This window comes from Agelaius tricolor, unplaced genomic scaffold (genome assembly GCF_023055355.1).
Source record: "Agelaius tricolor isolate 1412-34295 unplaced genomic scaffold, bAgeTri1.0.p SCAF_5, whole genome shotgun sequence".
NCBI classification, from domain to species: domain Eukaryota; kingdom Metazoa; phylum Chordata; class Aves; order Passeriformes; family Icteridae; genus Agelaius; species Agelaius tricolor.
This window is the reverse complement of record NW_027269265.1, coordinates 15,466,634-15,489,159: the sequence shown is the minus strand read 5'-3', so window position 1 is coordinate 15,489,159 and position 22,526 is coordinate 15,466,634. Positions and strand designations below refer to the sequence as shown.

General features: G+C 43.1%; 1 protein-coding gene across 1 annotated transcript; it reads right to left on the bottom strand.

The window, feature by feature from the left end:
- Positions 1 to 17,542: 17,542 nt before the first annotated feature.
- On the bottom strand, positions 17,543 to 21,969 carry LOC139590672 (alpha-1-antitrypsin-like). The gene is made up of 4 exons (XM_071428410.1): positions 21,288 to 21,969; positions 20,087 to 20,357; positions 18,309 to 18,456; positions 17,543 to 17,731 (listed from the first exon to the last, which is right to left on the bottom strand). The coding sequence occupies exons 1-4, from the start codon at positions 21,934 to 21,936 to the stop codon at positions 17,543 to 17,545; spliced, it is 1,257 nt and encodes a 418-aa protein (XP_071284511.1). The 5' UTR covers positions 21,937 to 21,969.
- Positions 21,970 to 22,526: the final 557 nt, after the last annotated feature.

The window sequence follows — 22,526 nt, the reverse complement described above, 5'->3', positions numbered from 1 at the left end:
GGAGTTAGTCCTGAAAAGGTATGTTGATGTGAGTACTGAGACATTTGGGTGCCAAGTCACGAGGTGCTTTTGGCAGTCAGGTGGTGTGCTATTTTCTTTGGAGATAATAGGTCACGTTCTGTACTTGCTGCAGCACAGATGGGCTGTTATGACTTAATCGGGAGGCAGCGAATTCGATGAATGTTATGCCTGCTCTCGAGTGCATGGCAGACAGAGAACAGAGCAAAATATGCAGCAAATATGTTGTGAATATTTTTAAATTTATTTTTCTTTCCTTTTAACCCTTGATTTATTTTTAATGAGATTCCCAGTGTCTGGATTTTCAGGACTGGAGTAGGGAAGGGGATGACTTGTCTTCAGCTCCTGCCTTGGTGGTCAAGTGGTGCCTGCAACATCTGGAGTGCTGGGACACTCACTGTCCCCTGGCAGGCTGAAGCAGTGCAGTTCAGAGCTAGTGCAGTAACTGCTGAGCATTCCTTCTTCTTGTGTAGTGACCCACTTCTGTGGCAAGTAGCACAGGCACAGGGGTCCTGTTCCTGCCGCAGTGCTGCATCTGCCCTGGCAGCAAAGAAGGAGGTTCTTTCCTCTGAGAATCATCCCTACTTTGAAGAAGCATCCTTGGACACTGCAGAGTCAGCTCTAGCAAAGAGGCAGGGACTGGAAAATTTTGCTTTTGATCATATTCAATCACTGCAGCAGCAATTTGTCCCTCTAAATGCAGTTAGCATCAGGCCTAACTGCTCACCAAGCATTGCAGAGCACAAGCCTTTCCTCATCTTTTCTAGGCAGGGTGCAATTCCTGCACACAGTGTTGCATCTGGCAGACATCACTGTTGCTTCTCTCTGGGAGGTCTGGGACAGGACTTGACTCAAGTGGCCACCAGCTTCCCCCAGGAGATGTGAAGGGACCGGCTGGGCAAAGTGCTGCTGCCTTCCAGAGGGCTCTGCCTTCCCACCACAGAGAGGTTTTGGACAGAAAGGGCGGGACAAACGCAAAAGCTCTTGTTTACAGGTTTCTCCCAAACTATACAACACTCAAGATTCCTGAATCCTCAGGCAAACACATACACATGTGCTACTGATTTGGGCGCAATGACCACGGGAATAAAAACCTTGCAGTTGCACTAAGTAATCTCTGCAAATCTGAGATTGCAAACATTTAAAGTTAACATTAAAGCAGCTGCATCATTCACCTTTACTGGTTACAAATAGAGCATGTCCTCTAGAACTAGGAAAAACAGTTCTGGGAACAATAAAGTAGAATTTATGTACATTACAGACTCGTATTTTTAGACCTGAGTGAAGCTTATTACTAATTTTAGACAACTCACTTTATTTGTAGACCAGACAGTTCATTAATAAATGTGTGTTAGAGAAAAGTGAACATTATTTCCATTTAAAGAAATATTTATTTCTAGTAATATCAATATCAAAGAAAGAAGCTTCTTGTGCAAATGCCTTTTTCTTCTGAAGGCATTAGAGCAAGAGAAAAATCCATTAGGAGCTAATTAAGGTCTACAACCATTTAAAACATCACATCTAGACAATCATTGATAAATATATAAAATTGCATTATATATATATAAAAGATATAATAATCTTTCCTTTAAAATCTAAATGTTTCATATAAATCTTATCTTACCTATTAGGTGGCTCTTCTGTTACGTTTCTCAATCAGTTATGTTTAAAAATGAGATGAAGATGTCTGTTGCATTTAGAAGTTTTTGAACAAATATTTGCTCTTCCAAAGAGAGATAATCTGGTTTTGTCTGTTATAAATTAACTGCTTTATAAACACTGAATGTGTGTTTCCTATAAATGGCATAATAAGGGAGGGTTATATTCCAGTAAATATGTTCTGTTTTTCATGAGAAACAAGAGAACAATAAATTCTTTGCATTTAGCCCTTCAGCACCCTATCAGGATGTGGCCCCCCACATCCAGTAGCCCATAAGAATTATTTTTCAGGCAGGCTCTGAGCTACTCAGTAGAGTATCCAATCCTGTTTAAATTATCCCCTTACATAGAAGAATATATCAGTATTCACCAAGGCAGGGGGAGCATGAGGGAGGAGAGAGGGAGAAGGTCCAGAACATTGGTAGGGGTGTTACCAGCATCCTTGCCCTGCAGTCTGGCCGTGCTTTGAGAGGAGAGGCCAGGGCTCCAGTCCCTCTTTGAAGAGCATGCCAGGTATTCGGTGATGTATCAGTCTACCAACATCAATGCCTGATAACCACTGAGGGATATTCTCCCATAAAATACAAAGTGGGCCAAGCTGATATCCCTGCAAAAGTTATGCAGAGCTATGGTAGGCATTAATAATTTTTTTAAATTTTCAGTTGGTCTTGCTTGAACAGGTTTGGGCTTGAGCCTTATTAGTTGGGCAAGGCACATTCTTTAAGACAGATAGTTCATTCAACAATTTCTCTAGAGTGGGATGGTCTGAACTCTTCACTGTTTTGATCGTTGGCCTAATTCCAGATAAAACATACACATGGAATTCCCTATCATCTCCTCATGGTCCTAAATTGTTTTCAAAAATATTCCCAAATGAAATAGAACACTTAATTTTGATTTGGATTGTAAAAGAAAAATAATTTGGCTTTAGAATGTGAGATAAGGGTACTAGTCTCTGATTTTCCACTGAACTGAAAAAAATAAATATTATATGCAGTCTAAATGGATGTATTAGACATTTTAGAAAGCCCATTAAGAATCAGGGCATCCAGGACTCAATTTAAAAAAGGCTTTTGTTTATTGCTGATGAGTATTGATTCTATAAGAGTGTGTGCTTACAAGATGCAAGATTTCATTAGGAAGGGCTTAAGAACTGAATGTAGCCCCTCTGTTGTTTAAGCAGATTTGTATCCTCGTTGCAAGGATACCATACTGGAGGGCAGTTGTGGGGTTTATGCTCTTAAGGAGTTCAACAGAGAGGTCACAGGCTCTAGCTTCTTAAATTCCATTTTTTAAAAATTAATTTAAAATATTCTTCCTTTTAGAAGCAATCCCAGTCATAATAGGCCCCCAGTGTAGGCATTGTATTACAGAATATGGGAAAATAAGATGGGGTTACAAACTGAAGGGCCTGTAATGTCAGGCAGTCTAGTCCCTAAGCATGAAAAAGCTCTACTGTGGATGCCCCAGTGACTTCAGAACTTCTGTTCTCTGTCCATGTGACTGGACTTTTTTTTCCTACTTCCTAGTCTATATGTATTTGTGTTAATTCAGTTGGATTTGAAATTCAAATGTCCTCTCATCGCATGGAAGAAATTTGCATCTGATATGGTTGAACAAAGCTGCATTACTGTGGTGTGCCTCTGAATCTGTGTGTCTTCTGGAGACTGTGGTGCTGTGGTTGTGGCCCAAAATAAAATACAAGGAAAACCTGATGGACACAGATCCTGGCTTTTGTGCTCAGCAAAATCAGCAGTTATTTGCAATGAGAGTAGCTCTTCCTCCTTGCACCAGGATGCTGACACATGTGGTCACTGCTGGAAGCTAAGAGACTCAATATTGATGTTTAATATTCTAAAGATTAAGATTGTTAATAGGTGGTACTGAAAAGAGGGGCTTGAAGAAATCTTAAATTTTTTGAATCTCTAGGCTAAATATTTGCTGGACCACAAAGCCCATATCAATCCTGTTTTACCCAGAGGAAAAAGGAGGCTATTATGAGATGTATTGGCTGTGTACAGAGATCTGAGAAAACTGTCTTCCTCTCGAGTTACTCACAAAGCCCTAGCTAGTTTTTTATGCCAGGTAACACCTTGCTGAGTGTATCCACCATGCACTATCAGGAGTAACGTATTCCTCCCACCAACTCCTATTTATACTGTCAGTTGCCCTTTGGATTCAACAGAGCATTCTGAGCAGTTAAACTCCACACAACATATGGGTAACACTCTGCCAAGCTATACATGTTCAGAGTGATTTACTGGGAGAGGATTGCCTGTGTGTGACTCTGGCAGAATTGCACTTTTCCACAGTTCATCAGGACAGAACCACCTCTAAAACCAGAACAAGCAAGACCAATAGAGGTGCACTGCTGCCCATTTGTGTCTCTGCTGGGAGCTTGTGCCAGTGCTGAGGCTGGGCAGCAGTTGAGCTAAAGATGGTCTGTTCTGTAATAGACAACTGTTTTTGGATGCATATGCAACTCTGAAAAACTTGGCAGTGATGATGTAGTCCAGGTTCTCACCAATCTGTTTGACACAGCCCTGTGACTCCTGAGTACCTGGGAGTAGATACTGCAGAGGCAGATTCAGCTGCTTGTTCCAAATAGTCAGAGAGTTTCTGTTATAAGATAGAATTCTTCCTTTTTCAGTTTTTGTGGGACTGGCAACACCTCTATTTCAATGGCTGCTTTTCCTCTTAATTTCCTCAGTCTGTTTTAGGAAACCTTCTGTGACCATGAAGAAACCAGTCATCCTAATATTGGGGGTTTGGGGGCTTAGGTTCCCTGTGCTGAGTCTGATTCCTCCCAGTTATGATCTCCTTGGAGCAGCAATAGTTCTTGACTAAGTAATGCCTCTGTTCCACACTCCATGACCCATTTTAGCAGTTTGTAACTCGACCACAGCTGAGATTCAAAGTGGGCTATGAGATATGGTGGGCACGATTGCACTACTGAGAGCAGGTTCCAGGAAGGAGATGGGTGGTTTAATTACTTGTATCTGTACCAGCTTCCCAGTGAGAGATTTTTGGAACTGAATTTCTTGCCTTGCTCAAACAAGGCAATGTTTGTCCCCAGCTAATGGCTACACATTTGGTTCTCAAGGGCAGACACAGGGCATTTACAACTGTCTTGAGGGATCTAGGTGAAATCAGTCAGAAATACTGACCATACTCGGGAGTGATGAGAAAGTAAAAAGTGTCAGTTCAGGAAAATATTTAGGCTGAATGTGATCTAACCTCTTCCACATTTCTTAGACTAAACAAAATCCCAGGAATGGTGCAGGGGATGGATGACTTTCAGGGATGATTTGCAGGGACTTCTTCTGAAGTCTCACTGTGAAATTACTCATAACACATAAACTAACATGCTCCAGCAGTTATGAAACAGCTCCTTATACAGTCTTCTGAACACACTTGGTTTGTCAACGAGCTGATTCATCAAGGTGACTGCTGCTTCTCCCACTCCAAGAACGCACAATAATAATTGAAATCATCAGGATGCAACCGTGGCTCCAGGCCTACGCTGTTCATAAGCTTGAGCCCTTTTGTACAACTGTGCCACTGTTCATGTGACAGGATTGCTGTAGTGAAAGCCTCTTTGGAAGGCACCTATTGCTGCCTGTCACCTGGGGTGGGATGGGTGTACTACTGTACAAGCTGGACAAAGCAGCAAAGCTGCAGTAGCTCATAAATAGGGCAGAAGTATCTCCATGATGCTTTCAACTTCACAGTCAAGGGCTGTCTAACTGTCCTTGAACACACAAATGAAAGTATAATTGTATGTTAATAACACATCTTACTGTGGAATCTTTTATAGGAAATGCAAAAATGATGAAACACTAACACTGTGTCCAGAGAGGTACTATCAATTTTCAGTAAGAGGTAAAAAGAGGCAATCATTCATGATGTATGATGGAAGTAGCACAAACCCTGGTTTTTTCCAGGAAATTGAGTAAATGACCTTTTAAAGTTAGCCTAGCCTTGTTTCCTGTGATTTTCCGGCTTGCAGCAATGAAAAATTTTAATATTTATTTATTCTCCGTTTTTACCTGCAAGTATTGCAAAGCTCTAGAAGGGGCTGGCTGGTGTTTGCTGAGTCCCCATGGAGCCAGCAGGTGTCATCACAACCTTTAGTTCTCAGATGGGAAGAAGGATAATTTTGTGTGTTTGGACAGCTGCCCTTCTCTGTGCCTTACTAAGTTTTTGTCATGAGACCGGACTTGAGCAGGCAGGAGACACAAACTTAAGAAAATGGTACTGGTGGATATTTCTGTTCTCCAGGGAGGGCATTTCAAAGTTTCTCCAGGAGATGTGAAATGCAAGTGCATTTCTATTTTAAATTCCTGGAAAAAATCCAATTCAAAAGGCTGGAATGACAAAGTGTGTAAGAGACTGGCGTGTCTAAGGGGAAAAAAACCCCCTTATTTTTGCACCTTCAGAATGGCAGATAATTTTACACTCAATAACCTCTGATGACCTGAACTTGAAAAGTTATATATTTGCCCACTATTTCTTATCCAAATTCTATATTTGCATGCACTGCACATACATCTCCTTACTGCTGTGATAATCAATCTAAGTCCCTGGGACTTGCAGTGTTTGACTGTCTGGCCTGAAGCAATTATCTGATGTAATGACGAAATCTCTGCACTGTGGCCTCTGTAGCAGACATGCAAAAGGTGCCCTCTGGCACCTGTGAAATGTGCTGAGGGTTACTAAGCACCAAATGAGTGCAAATTAGTGCTACCTGCATTGTCCAGAGCGACTGGCAGAGCTCTGCATTGTGGGGTTGGGTACTTGTGCTTCTCAGGGGTTTTTCCATTTGAACAGAATTAGCAACGCAGTAACCAGTGCAGGCCTGGCACTGAGTGTGCTCTTCCTGTTGGAGGATGCATGGATTGGATATTCAAAAGCAACACTTCTTCCTCAAGAAAGTTTGTATCTACTTGGCTCTGCTCTCATGAAGTATTTAAGCAGGAATCAGTTTTCATACAGGACTTGGTGACTTTGTTTAAGCTGCTCCAGCACTTTATACTACCTGTTTTTCCATGAGACATGTCCATGCCTCTCTGATTCTACTCATTATGCATGCTGGTCTGTGACCAGGCCCTTCCTGAGGTTTTTAAAGACAGTATCCGTGTTGTGATCTATGTATCTATATTTTGAAGACAGTATCTACAGTATCTACATTTCCATTTTCTTTCTCATAAGGAAAATTATTTAGACAGAGAAATAATTAAGTGGACAGCAACCTCTATTTGAGTATAGGTACTCAAATGTGGCTTTCTTGATGTTTCATAAAAATATTCCATTTAATATGTGGGCAGTGCCAGATGTGAGGTGTTAATTTTTCACTTCCTTGATTTAGGCGCTCATGTCACTTAGCAACCTTACTCATCTTTGAAATGGAACTTCTTAAGGATGCACATACATTGCTAGTGAGAGGATAATTTGTATTGGAAAAAAATTTGGCAAATGGAGAAAATGCATGAACCACTTTCAGTCCTGATGGAAACCAGGTGCTAAGTTTAAAGTTCTTTTGAGAGGTTTCTTTTAGCCTGCTACTCCTCCCAGAACTGCTCTTCCCAGTTCCTGATGTTTTCTGGTTAAAATGCCATCCAACTCTGAACTTTGAGTCAATACATTTTCTGCTTGGGTTTTTTGAGATTTAGGTTATATTTTCTTTATCTCATTCTCTCTCTCTTGCCTTCTCTCAATTGCATTTTATGTATTTTGAAAGTATTCTTTTTGCATCCATCATGACAAAATGATAAAGGTCTGAAATATACCAAGCTCATGAAGCTGAATGACCTGATCCAGGGCAGATATTTTTACAGCCTGTACTGTGGGAGGAAGTGGTGAGCTCATCCTTGTCAGACATCAGATAATCCACACCAGAGAAGTTATGGAAGCCAGGTTTCACTGAATCTGCAGGCCAGATAACTCTTTGTATGTACCAAAAAAGTGCAAATACATTTGCTTTCAGATACTTATTTTTATGCTGGTAAATTAATCCCATCAATGTGTCAGAGGCAGATAAAATCTTAATACTCACTTCCAGGATAACAAAGAGTAATGAGACATGTTCATGATTAACAGTTTTTGTATAAGTATCCATTCCTATAGGGTGATAGGACAGCTGAAAGGAGAAGAAAAGGATGACAATCAAGGCTGCAGAAAGCTGAGACTTTATCAAACAGAGCTCAGAAAAAGGAACCTTGTAGGCACTCAAAGCATGGCCCAAGATTCCATCAATCCATTAAACATGGCTGTTCAAGGTCTGTTTCTTGGCTAGTACTAGCACATTCCCAAGAGGTTGGCATGGACAATGCAGTCTCTCAGGGAACTCTCTGGGTCACTTGGAGTAGAGAGTTGTGTTCCCACAGGATGTGGACCATGGGTCAGCTCAAAGCACCTGCACTGTCAGGACCCCGGTGGCAATTCAGCTGCAGGTTAGTCTTGCTTTTCTGTGCTACGGTCATAACTACAGTATCAGCACTGTTCTTTATGCCTTTTCTTGGAAAGATTCCTAGCCTCCTACAGTCAGGATTTTGTGCCAAACTGAAGCATTTAAAAGCCTATAATACACTGTATTATATATTCCTTTAAAGAGAGTGGTATCTCTAGTGTGGGAGCAGTCTTACTTCAGACACTTCCTGGGGCTGTGGCCAGATCAGAATAAGTGCCTGAACACATCCAAGCCATCCTTCTTACCTTCCAGAAGGCCTCATCTAGCATCTTTACTTGTTCCCTCTTAGGCATTTTTGATTGAAAGCACCTATTTTGCTCCCTATATAATGAAGCAATTTTTGGATCCCACTGAAGTCGCTCTATAGTAAATGATAGTAACCTTGGTCAGCATGTGATTATAGAATGAATGCAAGATTTCTGCATCATATAATTTGCTTTTGATGGAGGTATTCATTTTTCTTTTTGGCATTGTAATGAGCATGGAAGCATTTGCATTGACAGGAGGCTTAAATTACAAGCCACCACCCATTCTTCTTCAGTGAGCAGTGGTGTCTTCAAGTTCCAGTCACTGTCCTTCTAAAGGACAGCCAGTCCTGTGGTCAGACTTCTTGTCAGCCAACATTTCTGTTCAGTAGAAGATAAGCGTGGGGTGAATATGATATTTCAGCTACATTTTATTGAGCAAGTGGCTATATTTAACAAGACTTTGCTCTCTCTGACCAAAAAGCAAACAAGTGCTCATGTGAACACACAGTGCAGTAATAGCGAAGAATTGAGGACTCTATCAAGAGACTGTAAGAGAAAAGACTTTTTAAAATCATGGTTCCTACACTTGCCACCCAAACCTGTATCTTTTGCTTGACTGTAGCTATCTTACAACTTAAGCACAAGGTAGCCATGGTAGGCATTGGAAGATCTAAGCTTAGACACAAAGATGCTCCCATTCTAAAGGCAGAATACAGTCATTGCATTGTACTGTGATGCTTGTGGGAGGTCAGACCCAATGATAATCCACCCTACCACTCCATATAGATTGGTCTGGCAAACATCTTTGCTTTTAACCTGCTGCAGGCATCCTGTCTCAGCTCCTTGGGTTTGTGTGCCAGCAATGTGGATCATGTGTGACAATATGCTCAGATGCTCATTCTCCTGCTGCTGTGACCAGATCAAATTGCTCCTCCCAGGTAAGTGTGACACCATGGGCTGCAGCAGATCAGGAGCATGAAACAGAACATCAAAACTAGAGAACTGTTCTTCATATGAAAAAGAAACATACAAGATACAGACAGTTCCAATAGTAAGGGGACAAAAACTACCAGTGCCTTCTCTGTGGATGTTTCATTGTTATAGCAGTAAATTTTAACTGACATAGGGCTTTTTACCTGAGGAAATAATGCAGTGGAATTGTGATGGGAAAGTGTTACTATCCTAAATCCTTATGTGAATTTCTGTTCTAGCATGACTGACTTCTTCGGTGAGCTTAAACTCGCAAACTCTTCAACAGATGACAAATAAAAAAAGATTTCTTATGTCAGAACAAAAGTTTATGTACAGATATTTTTCAATCTAGAACTATATTATTTTAAACCAATCCTTTAGATCATAGCAGAACATTGGTTCTGTGTGCATCAAGTTAAATGGAAGATGGAATGATTCAGCACATCACTGAATATAATTTTGGGAAATTGATTTAACTCTTTCTGCCTTTTTGACCAAAATTCAACACATGAAGCCTTGTAAAACTCACAGCTTCCACTGCTAGCTAGCACCACAGGATTGAGTCTGTTGTCCCTCTGTGGCTGTGTACTTCCATACTCAGCTGACTTGCACAGCAGCTCTTACTCTTGGCATGCCCAGACCTGCCATGGTGTTTTGAGTTCTCACTGAGAGCTGAGCCAGGGGAGACTCCCTGTAGGAGCAATTACACCACTACAGCTGTGCCTGTAGCAGTGCAGCTCAGCAGCTCAGGGAGGTGACAGAAACAGTCTCCCTACGAGGCAGTGGTACAATGACATAACTCCATCACTCCACTGAGCAGGCTGTGGGTTTAATGCCCTTGCTCAGGCAAGGACCATTTCAGTAATTAATTATGCACATGCTACAGTTTATGTTGGTAACAGCATGTCTAGTTCAAGAAGTTGTGATAGATTCAGCTGCTGAGGCCAGTCCACAGCGTGACACTGAAAGCCTGCCAGCAAACAAGCTCTAACAGATGAGGCTGCAAAAGCAAAAGCTGAAGCCTGGCTAGAAATTTTGTCCTAAGCACATATGAAATGCAAATGCCTCATCTCTTTTCAGCTCTGCTGAAAAGAAAAATGAGCTGTGCAATGGAGTCTTTGCCCAGAGTTTTATCTCCTAGTTTAAAATCAAGCAATAGGGAGTCGGGGTGGAAGAACAATGCAACGTCAGCATGCTCACTGCAAAGCAAACATGAGCCTTATCTTAAATTTGCCCTGAGAGAGCAGAAAACAAAGGTATAAGCTAGCAAAGCATTTTCTCATGGAACCTCCTCTGTGCACTGAGGACCTTACCCACCATCTCCTTTAGAGTAATTTGGTTCAATTACACTAACAGTGTAATTTAACACTTTGATGTCCCCAAACCATACAGTAAAGATCAGTGTGTGCCAGTGTGTGCAAGTGTATCTGTGTGTGGGTGCATCTGTAGGAAAGAAATAGGACACTGAGCCTGAGTGCCAGGACTTTAGCAAACAGATGCAGAGCTGGGAGGACCTGGGCTGTGTCTCTCTGTCCATTAGCCAGGGTTTGCTTAGGAACAATGGCAAATTGAAGTCAGCCTGTGTGCAGATCTTGGGAAGGAATCAGAAGACAATATGCCTTGCTGGAGCACAGCCCACATGGGGAGCCCTGCTGATATGTCAAGCAGCCCCAGCACTGCTCAGTGGTGTGGGGAAACAGCCAGGAGGGAGCAGAGACCTAAACCCCATTGTTGCTTTTGTCATCTCAACAGTGATGCATTGACCTGGGGAGAAATCTGTATTATAAAGTGCTGTCATCACAGTCTCCCAGTAATTTCAAAAATGTCCAGATTTTGTGCCATCTTGATGTGTGGTTTTGTTCACTTCTCCAGCTGCAGGGGTCTGAGACTCATCTCTTCTTGATGCACTTTGGGAGGTGTGGAGATATGCCCTGTGTTGGTAAATGTGACCTGCATGGGTTACAATATGATATACATGGTAGGCAGAGCTGAACTGAAACAAAATGCACTGGTTGTCTTCAAGTGTCAATTCTTGATTCTGCAGTGATAAGGTGATCTCAGCTGTTATATCCTAAAAATTGTGGGGTTTGCTTGTATCATGTTAAAGGGCACATTTGGAAATTGGTGCTTTATCTGCAGGGGAGATCATGCCTACAAATATGGCAGCAAAAACACATTCCTGACTTCAGACTTCCAGCTTCATGGAAATCTTTCCTTTCCCCTCATGTGCTTGTGTGTGCTACACAAGGAAGGACAGCACACTCAGGGACACCCCACGGATGGCACTGGGATTCTGTATCATGATCAGTGGCTCTCTGCCTGGCAGTGAGGCTGAGAGCTACAAACCCAAGGCTCCTTTCACCTCAACTCCTGCTTATCATCAGCCCCCCTGGAGGGATACCCCCATTTTCTCTGTCCAAGTGGCCTCACACATGGCCAGGCTGAGCCCCAGCACTGCCAGTTCTGGTGGCCATGGGCAGAAGCAGAGTGAGATGACCTCCTGTGCTATCCAAAGAGGCTGAGCTTTCCTGCAGACACCAGCTTAAACACATCCTTGAACTTTGCATTTGTATTTTACTGAAGTCTGGAATCATTAGGAAGTTTTTCTTCTGTTTTCTTCAAAGGATGCAAGCTTGACAAAGAAACATGCACACAAAATCTGCCTGTTTGGGAACACTGCTGATTCAGACAGGTTTTCTTGGCTGATGCTGCTGGGCTCTGTGGGATGGCATCACCCTCACTGGCCAGCATGACAGGCTGAGCTCATTTCCACTGCAGAGCCACTCCAGTAGTAGGTCTTTTCCATATGACTGTATAAGGGATTGAGGATATATTTTGAGAATATTGAAAGTTAAATTGACCAAGAAATAAGATAAAATAAAATAAAACAAAATAAATCCCCCAAGCTTTTGTTAAAGTTTTAAATGTTATACAATTATTAAGTCATGCTAGACTTCTACCTGTGGCCAAACATGTTAAATTGATTAAACAGTTATTTCCTGTGCTTTGAAGCCAGCTATTTCAACACAGCAGGTAGTCTGATAATCTCTCAGCTGCATCATTTACCAGGCAAATAATTTCTCTGTGTAAATTAACATAGCCAACCCAGGGATATAAAATAATGGATAGAACTAGATCAAGCTGTAATCTAAGCGCTTCAAATTATACCCAGATATCCTAGGGAGCGATGACAAACCAAACCAGACTCTCATGCTTGTCTCCTACAACCAATAACCTGCACAACCACATTCACATGTGGCCTGCAACAAGGTGCCCTTAAAAATGCTGCCTGTTTTCAGTGCCCCAACACCAACAACACTGGATGTTTCAGTTCTGGCCAGAGGCTGGGAGCTCTGACACATGTGAATGAGCACACAGGGGTTTTGCCACAGAAGCTTGTCTGTTGCTGTCACAGGACTGACAGTCATTTACAGATGTGAAGATTTGTTTTAAAATAGTTTTTCTCTGTAACCATGAAGAAAGCAACAAACTAGAGTTTTAAGCTTTGATTTCACCTCTTTTTAGTGAGCTCCTCTCCTTTGTCAATGAGTAGAGTCATGCTCATGCCTTCCAGTAATCTGTAGCTGACTAGCTCAGCTCCTGAAGATAAGACAGAATAAATAATGATGACATCATTAGCTATCCAGGGGAAAAAAAAAAGTGCTTTGGTCAAGTTGCTAAACATCTAGTGACTGAATAACAGAGTATCAGCATAATAGATAAGATAAGGAGGCACAGAAAAAGGAGTCCTGCTGATGCCTGTTGTACTGCTCTCTTCAGTTTCTGGACTAACAAAGAAAGCAGTGTGAAATTCTGTCTGTGGGACAGATCTCCTCAACAGAGCTCTGTGCCTGTTAGCCCCAGAGTGGTCACCCAGGAGGTCCTTGGGCTGCAGATCACAGCTCCTTCCCTGGGGCCTTGCTCTCTTGCCCCTCTGCCAGCCCTCCTCACGGTCTTGCTGCCCAGCTGTGGGCAAGAGCTGAGCATCCTGTGGCCCCACGCTCAGCAGCAGGCTTGGTGGGAGGGCAGGTCAGGGGAGGGTCTTTGGGAGAGGATCAGGACTGCCACCCAGGGCTGGCTCCTTGCCTCTGATTCCTCTTCCCCCTGTTGCACCAGCTTTTGCCTTTTGTCCAACATTGATCCACAAGGTTTGAAGCACTTGGCAGAGCTCACCGACTGACTATAAAGGGGTGTTTTGGGGGGGATGCTTTCTTTCCAAAACATCAGTTTTTCACCTACCATCAACCTCAGGAAAGGGATGAATACATCCTTGCCAGCAGGAGTACAAGGGGCAAATGTAACCTCTGTGCTCTGGGGTCTGCTTGGGATCACTGTTACACATTTGCTCACCTGTTCTTCCCCTTGATTTTCTTCAATGTTTCACAAGTCCACAGTACTCTTGGATACAGTACCTGGGCTGTGTTTCACATACACTGCGTACTCAATCTCTGTTCTCATAGTTCCTAGTTATTCCTAGGTAAACAGCCCCAAACTGTTTTCACCCAGCTCCCAGGTCTGTAAAGCTTTGATGACCAGTGACTGACCACTGGCAAGATTATTTCAGCTCTGTGGTGTCCAGCATCATCCTCTGCTTGTACTCTCCAGTCCCCTGCTATCATTCTACCATGTCTGCATACCTTCATTTTTCATTCTAGGGCCACAGGCACTTCATTCATGCAGAACTCCTTGTTCTTAATATCTCCTGGTTACACAAATATCTGTATACAATCATCCAAAGCTAAGGGAAAATTTAAACAAAGTGGGTTATAGCACCTAATTGCTGCATAGTTACTGTTACACAAAAAGTAGCTAAAACACAACCCCAGGCAGGCCTGGGCAGGTCCAAGCACAGCCAGCCAGGTCCAAGCACAGCCTGGCAAGTGCAAAGAATCAAGGCCTGTACTGTTAGTTTAACAAAAAGGAGGCCACTGGGCTACAAGAAACAACAACACTGCTGTATTTGTAAAGTTAGAGGTTTTGCTGACCTGTGTCTTTCCTCCTGCTGAGCAAGAGCTATCAGCTCACACCTGCCTGAAGCATGAATAGGGCATCTTTCCCTTAACTCCTCTTTGGAGGGAGGCTGAACGGTGTGGGGTGGGAAGTGAGGGGATTTTTGGCTCCCTTCCTGGAGGTACAGCCTCAGTGATGGTGAGGGAAGAGCAGATCCCTCAGTGCCTGCTTCAACAAGCAGTGTGTGAGCCCAGGAGGCTGTGGCAGCCTCGGGATGGGCCATTGGGACCACCTGGAGGCTGCTGCCCATGGCATTGCCGGGTGCAGTCACAGAAACAGGGCTGGCACCCGGCCCAGTGACAGGCAGGCCACCCAAACCTGGGATGACCACAAGCACAGCCGTCAGTTCCATCCTTTCACTCTATAGCTGTATCAGCTGTTTCAATGGCTAATGAACCTGGTCGCTAATTGTCCCTGAGATGTGTCTGTGGCTCATTTACATTCCCACACTACCCATCGCAGCAAATGGCAATAGCCTAGTGACCTGAAGCCCTGCCTTCCTAGTGCCCTGGAGGTGTTTTGTGGAAGGCAGAGGACCCTGTTTCCTCCTGCCCTCCATTTTTTGGGCAGGAGAGAGGAGGGCCTGCTGGCGGGGCCGCCGCCACAGCTGAGGCGGCAGCATTCCCCTCCTGCGTGAACAAACGGCGCCGGCGAGTGGGAGGGACGAAATGATGTTAGCCTGCAGGAGGGAGAGTGGGAGGCTGCGAAAAGGAGCCCGTCCGGAGAGGAAATGGGAAGAGGGAGAGTAATGAGGAAAACCTGTTTTGTTGCTTGCAGCGACGAGAGCAGGATTAAGAGAGTAGGACTTGGCGGATGGGGGCAGAGATGAGAAGGGGCCACATAACCAGCAGCACAGTACGGCTGTAGGCAGAGAGCAAGCTGTCTGCTGCTCTTTTGTGCTAAGTGTGGTGCCTGCCTCTTCTCAGCACTGTCTCTGGCAAATCCCGCAGTGGAAAATCACAGCATGATGTCAGTACAGCAGGAGCTATTGCCTGATGAAGCAAGTCTAGCAAACAGCTCCTGGACGCCGACTGATGGACAGGAATCCCCTGTGGGAGCGGCAGGCCCCTCCGCACCGCTGCCACCTTGTCCTCCCACGGCTGGCACCGCTCGGTGTCCCCGTAACCTCCCCACGCATTTACAGACACGCAGAGATCGGGTAAGAAGGAGATGCAGTGAGAGGAGAAGCACAAACTAGAAGTGCCGGCTCTTGGCAGCAGCGCAGCTGCTCCTGTGCCTCCCTCCTGCTGCCCAGCGGGCTCTGCTCCCTGGAATACGTGAGGGAAACGCAATTCCAGCATCCTGCTTGCCAAGGGGGCACGTCTGTCAGGGCACCAAGGCACTAACAGTAGAAGAGGTAGGAATCTCCTTCCAAAAATAAGGATTAACAGCCTGCAAAAGCTGATTGAGCTTAGGTGAGAAATTATCTTCAATTTTCTCCCAGAACCACATGGAGACAACTTTCCTCCTACTATGCTGTATTTCTATGTTTATGTCTTCATCCAGTTCAAAGTGGTTTACAAGGCAAGGAATATTTAATTCATCTGTGGCCTCTGCTTCTTCCACACTTCTTGATGTCAACTGAGAATCACCCTACTGAAATCAATTATTTCCATTTTTTAACTGCAACTCTAGGGAATTAAATTCATAAGTACGGATCTTGCCTCTGAGCTCTCTACCCCCCAAAGGTTTTACTGTGACTTTACTGGATGCCCGTTGTTTAGCAGGAGTGAGAACAGCTGAAACTGACCCCACTGGGGCTGCACCCTCCAGCTGTATTTAAGAGGTCTCATTAATTACTGCTGTGTGGGCAGTGGGCTACAAAGGCACCCAAACAGATAGAGGAGCATGCAGGAATGTGCTGGAAAAGTACCTGGATTTCTGTCACTGTGAGTCCTGCCTTCAATACTGTGAGTTGTTGATACGTATGTTCACCTATACTGAGACTATATTTAGTCAAAAAACACCTTCAAGCATCCTGTTAACAGAGGGTATTTACTAGGAACACAGAGCAGAAAGGGAGCTTTCCTTTAGACTGCAACAGGGGAGACAATGCTTTGCACCACACTAATAAAATCACACTTGCTCTTAATTTCACAGCAAGCACACAAGAACTTGCTGAAGTTGTGTTGGCTTCCCAAGCCTTTGACTGCTCCCAGCATCATTGGCAATGACATGACACCATTTCATTTCTTCCCAAACCCCACAACTTTAGGGAAAACAGAGCCAATTGTACTCCCTCTGATACCAGGTGCCAAGGCAAGTCCATTGAAGGTGGTTCCCAGCCAGCCTTCAAGCTGCCCTATGTTCTACCTACGTGCCTGGCACCCCCACCTGGGTCAGATGATTTGCTTATTGCATGCTCCTGACTTACATTGTTGTCTGTAAAAGGACAAAAGCATTTGAAAGATCTCTAATTTTCCAGAGTCTCCTTTTAGGTTTTCCACAAATCTCTGCTGACAGTATGCTTGAGTAATTGCCATCCAAATACCTCACCTTCCCATTCAGCTACACCCTCCTCCTCACCACTGATGGATACATATGTGAGGAGCCAGTAACTCCATCTAAATCTGTCAAATTGGTAACATGTGGTGAAAATCAGATTCAAGGCAGATTTGATCCTCCTGCTCTCTTGTAATCTGCAAGAAACTCAGGAAGATTTGCTGCTAGATTGATACTAAGAAAGATAAAAGGTGTCTGGTACAGAAGGCTGTTGAAGGCCGCTTTTCACATTCCCAGTGCTGAATCTATTAGGAGCTTCAGCTTTCTGTGACCCTGCAATGTTGATCCAACTTTTCCCATCTCAGATTTACTTATGGTAAATTGCAACCACTTCTGCTTTGTTTGCAAGGATGTTCATAATTTTACCTGTGACTACCTCGTATTAAGCAGGAGTCTTCCATTATAATATAAACATTTCTTTCCAAATGCTGGCAAAGCTTAGGTCTTTCAGTCAGGTAAAAAAGGCATTATTTTCTAGCTGAATTTAAAACAATTTCTTCCTTCCTCTTCAGCAAGTGTCAATACCAACAGTTTTTGATGATGACATAAAATAAAAACTGTTACTAACAAAGAACCATATATGAGCTGGTACAAATGGAAATAAATCATGTAATGCATTTTCACATCTTTAATTAGTAGTAGCAAACAAAATTCACATGTCACTTCAACTAGTTGGGTTAACTATTTTTCCTATGAAGAGTGTACTGTTTGTATCTCTGTCAAAAATCAGCATGAGGAAGGGATGGCTGAATTCAATGGTTGGAGGAAGAGACATTGGCATTATTTCAACAGCAGTTGCTGCTGCTGCCTCAGTGCCTTTCTCATCAACATCCAGAGAAGCCTTGTGGACAACCTAGGAAAAAGGAAAATAGAGTCACTCTGGGCAGTCAACAGCCTCTTGAGAAATTAATCAGAGTCCTTTTAAAGCAGCCTTGCTTTGGGGGATCCACTGAGAAGTGAGTAGAGGCAGAAGAGCTCTATTGTTGTGGTCATGGCTGCTTAAATGAGAGTTAGGATGGGACTATGGAGATCTCCTAAAAAAAGCCCAAAGTACTGGATGAAGGATAGAGGCTCCACCTGTAATTGTGTGTCTGTACCTCCAAAACTGAGTCTCCAGGGTGAGAAGGACAGGTTGTGCTGTGCTTGGGAGCATTAGTGGTTTTCCTTGAGGAGTCAGGGGTTGATGCTCCTCCCATGTTTCAGATACTGCCCAAAAAATTTTGGCCAATACTATTCTTGGTAAAAAACAGACATGCAGGAATCCAATCTGATCTCCAGTGTCACCAAGAGCCAATCTCCTTTTCTAAGCTTGCAGGCTGAGGCCTGGGTGACCCAGCTGCAGGCAAGGTGGGAAGCTGGGAGCTGTAGATACCTGGTGTTGCTGGATGCTACCACTGATGGATTTTCCTGCATGAATGGAAAATACTTACTTTGGAAACCTTCAGATCTGGGGTGCCAGTGATGCCAGAGAGATCTGCCTGGTTGGTGAACACATCCACAATTCCCATCTTCCTAAGGGTGTTACTTATTTCATAGCTCCCAGAAATAGAAAATTTGGGGAAATACAAGTTCATAGATCTGTTAGATAGAGGAGAAACACAAAGTGTGGTGAGAAGGATTTCTCAGCAATATAAAGGATGGTGAGAAATCTGTTTAATTCCCATGAGCATCAAATCCCAGGGGTTTGGACCCTGAATGTACAGTGAGCACCAATTCAATTGCTGGTGCTTCTCATGGTGATAGAAGCAATATCATACTTAATAATAAAAATAGCAATCATAATAGTATTTATCTGGTGTTTTTTTCAGGAAATCTGAGAGCACTCTGTCAAGTAGAACAGTAGCAAGAGCCCCTCTTTACAGGCAGAGACAAAGGATAGCCCATGATGCTCAGGAAGGTGGACAGCTGAAGAGAAGTCCTGACAAAGTCTGCCTGGGGAGAAGTGTGGCAAATCCCAGCATTTCAAATCAAATAAGTATTTTTGGCATAACTGGGGCATTTGGCATGGCCCCAGGAAAAGTCTGCTGCCTGCACATTTGGATTCCATGTCCTCTAATTGTCTTCCTCCTGTGGGCTGGCCATGATCAAGTTTGCCTTTGACTGTGAGCTGTCTGCAGGCAGCTCCTGCTCAGTATGATTTATCTTGGGTTTCTTTTCACACCCTGTCCAGGGGTCCTCAGTCACCCACAGCAGTGATTACCCTTTAGGTAGCTCAAGTCTTTTGCTGCTTTGCAACAAAACAGTAAAACAGAAATTGCCATTTGGTTCTCACAGTTTCTCCCATGGAGAACTTATTCCTATATTCATCCTCAATGACCTTGCACAACAAATTCATTTAGATAAGGGTTTTTCTGATATTGCAGCTGAAAATGATACATTCTAATTTTGATATTTGAGGTATCACATTATTAGCTCATATTCAGTTTGCTATCCATTATGTTTTTACTAACTGTGCTGGTATTTCTGTGATGATGCACTGAGATAGATGGGTGTGAACTGCACAGCCTTATTAATTGTGAATTAGGGCAGAGCTTGGTAAATTAAGCATATATTAACTTGATATTACTCATCTACTGTTGCTAAGATCTCTCCCAGACAAACAAGGTTGTAAAATGCATTAGGTGATGTTGGTGTCAATGGTTGAAGCTAACAGAAACTCATTAGATATTTATAGTTTCAAAACAAAATGCCAGAAAATCAGGACATCCACAATTAATCACTTGCCTGTTCTAACAACAACTGAATGCTGCAAGATAATTGTGTAGGACATATCATGCCTGTAAGCACTACTACAAACTGTGTAAGTTATGGTTTATTTAAGGTTCATACTTATGCCTGAGTCACAGTGTATCAGTGACATAAGAGAGGAAAAACACACTAGCTGAAATCTCAGTATAGAAGATTTGACTTAAAATTGCAACCATTCCTTTCAGTCCATGGAGTATTTTAGAAACACTAGTCTAGGCTTGCTATTCCTTAGGTAGGAATAGGATGGTCTCTGCTTTGGTTGGGAGAGCAGCAAGTCACTCATCCACCAACAAAAGAATAGTTAAATACCAACCAGATGCAAGATTTTTACAACTAGGGCATATGAGCCAAAAATAACCCACTCAGTTCCCAGAATCACCACAATCACAGTGTTTGCATTCCCCAAAAAGAAGAAATACTACAAATTAGGTGCCACTGCAGCTGACTGGCAGAAGATTACCTCTGGAAGAGATGGTCTGACCATTTCTGGATGGTTTCCTTGTCCAGAGTTTGCTCTAAACTCTTCATTTCCCCTTTTGCAGGCAGAACCAGAAATGCAGTAGCACTGCCATTATAATGCAGCCGTACCACAGTGCATGACAGCTCCTCATCAAAGTAGAAGTCAAATCTGCCCATCTGGTACATCATGGGGACTTTCACAGTTGTTTCAGCATCCACAAAGAACTCCCTGTCTTCAGTATGCTCTGGTTTGAAAGGCTTTTCCCAGCTGCCTGATACAGAGAAGGAGAATTTAACTGAATATCCAATGTTTTATCTCATCATAGTCTAAGTTTTTTATAGCTAGTAATATTTACCTGTTTCTCCATGCATTAAATACTGAATTTTCAAATGTGACACTTTAGAATGTGTATCACAGTAATGCAAGGATCTTTTACCTGTTCAAAAAAGTGCATTGTATTCCACTTTCAATTTATAATTCAGATGCCAGTAATGAAATAATTAGATGGGGTTTTTTGTACCTACCACAGCTTTTCTGTTCAGGAGATCTTTGTGGGCTTTCTGTAAATATCATCTGTGTACTCATATACTGCATGCAATAATTTCTACTGACTTTAATCATATTTGTAGATAAAATATTGTAGGATCTCATATCTGACTGGTGTTATGTTGGGCTTAAGGGCACATCTAACCCACATCAGAAATGCACATTGTTTCTGCTTTGTTCCTTAAAATGTTCCCCCCATTCGTCACTAGCTTCTCCCATATATAAATGTTAGTGTGCCTGTATAAAGGACTCTGATAGGGAGAAAAAAAGGAGTATGTAGTAAATTAGGCTATTGAATCATGCATAATTTAAAAAGAGGCATGAGGTCCTATATAAGTCTCAGTGCCTTCACTGAAAATGAGAAGAATATGGGACAATTGGAGTTACAGTTAAACCCAGCTTGGAAGGCTGTGGCTTGGAACAGAGCTCCTGGAGCTGTCACAGAGAGAAACAAGACTGTGTGGCCTCCAGTTGCCTGCCCATTACCTGCCTCCTGTTACCCCTCCACCACCTCCACTGTGCCATTAGGGGATCTTCTGGCCTTCAGCAAGGAGCATTGGAAATTTTCCCCAGACCAGTTTTTAGTTGAGGTAGGCGACATTAGGGTTGTTGATAAGAATGAATAGGGAGAATGTGAACCCTAGAGGAGACTTACCTTTAAAGAAAACAAAGCTAGCCAGAAGCATTACAGTTTGTGGGTCCATGTCCTTGACCAAATTAGCAATTTTCCCATGTGTTTTCTTCTCTATATAATCATTGATCTGCTTTTCAGCTTCTGTGGGTTTGGTAAAGTCAGTTGTAAAGGCATCCAGCTGATACAGAGCCTTGGCATCATCTGAAAACTTTTTTAGGAGTTTCAGCTTCTCTGTTACAAAGATGGCATTCCCCATGTTGAGCTGGACTCCACCCTCAGGGTGGTTCAGCATGTGGATTAGGTTGTGGAAGCCTTCATGTATCTCCTTCTCCTGAATCTCTGTAAGGTTGAAGGCGAGTCCTTCCAGGATCTGAGACTTTGTGGCTGATCTAGCCCCAAGGGCCAGCATTGCAAAGGCAGTGGAGATGCTCACAGGAGAGAAGAAAATGTTCTTATTTGGTGCCTCCTGTGCAACCTCCCTAAAAAACTGGAATGCAAAGTCAGCATTGTTTGGCACAAGTCTGAGGCAAGCCATTGCTTCACCTCCATGATGTATGTGGTGTTTAGGGTCATTTGGGTCATGTCCATTGTGGTCACTGGGTGGGAGCTGACTGTGGGCAGCAGTGTGAAACCCAGCCAGCAGCAAACTTAGGTAGAATGTGGTCTTCATGTTCTTGTATTAAAATCCTACAGAAAAAAAAAAAAAAGGACATGATGTTACTGAGGTAAGTAATTAATTAAGTAGAAAGAGTTATTCTCTCATTACCACTGAATCAAAAAGTCTTATCTCTTTCTTTTGTCCTCAGTTTCCATGATCTCCAATTCTTGCCAGATTTTTTTTTTTTTAAATTTTCCCAGGCCTCCTGGCAAGTCTCTGCCAACTCTTTCTGCCACCCCCACCCTAAATACCTGCAAAGACAAAATTCAGCATGGATTAGTTGAATACACAGCACCCTCAGCAGGCTGGAGAATGGAGCATATCCCATCACAAAACACCTCTTGGCTAATTGCTGAAAGGCTGTGGTGCAACTCTGCTTTTGACATTAATGGTCTGAATAATTTATTAAAATTTCATCTTAGAAGAGGTCTGGTGTCTTGTGAGTTAGGGGAGAAAGAGGAAATTCATGCAAGTGAGCAGCAATCAGTAGCTACCTGGAAACAGAATCTGAGCAAACAGGCAGGCAGGAGATCTTTAAATAAACTTTTGGTCAGGCTGATAAGGTGTCCTATTTAAAAAAAGGACAAATAATGGGGGCTGTT

Bases quoted from the DNA above. Each gene is read 5' to 3' on its own strand.
- LOC139590672 (XM_071428410.1), bottom strand. From the start codon at position 21,936: ATGAAGACCACATTCTACCTAAGTTTGCTGCTGGCTGGGTTTCACACT. The intron at 20,358-21,287 runs GTAAGTCTCCTC...TCTCTGTATCAG, and splicing joins TAGCTTTGTTTTCTTTAAAG to GCAGCTGGGAAAAGCCTTTC. The intron at 17,732-18,308 runs GTAAGTATTTTC...CCTTTTTCCTAG, and splicing joins CAGATCTGAAGGTTTCCAAA to GTTGTCCACAAGGCTTCTCT.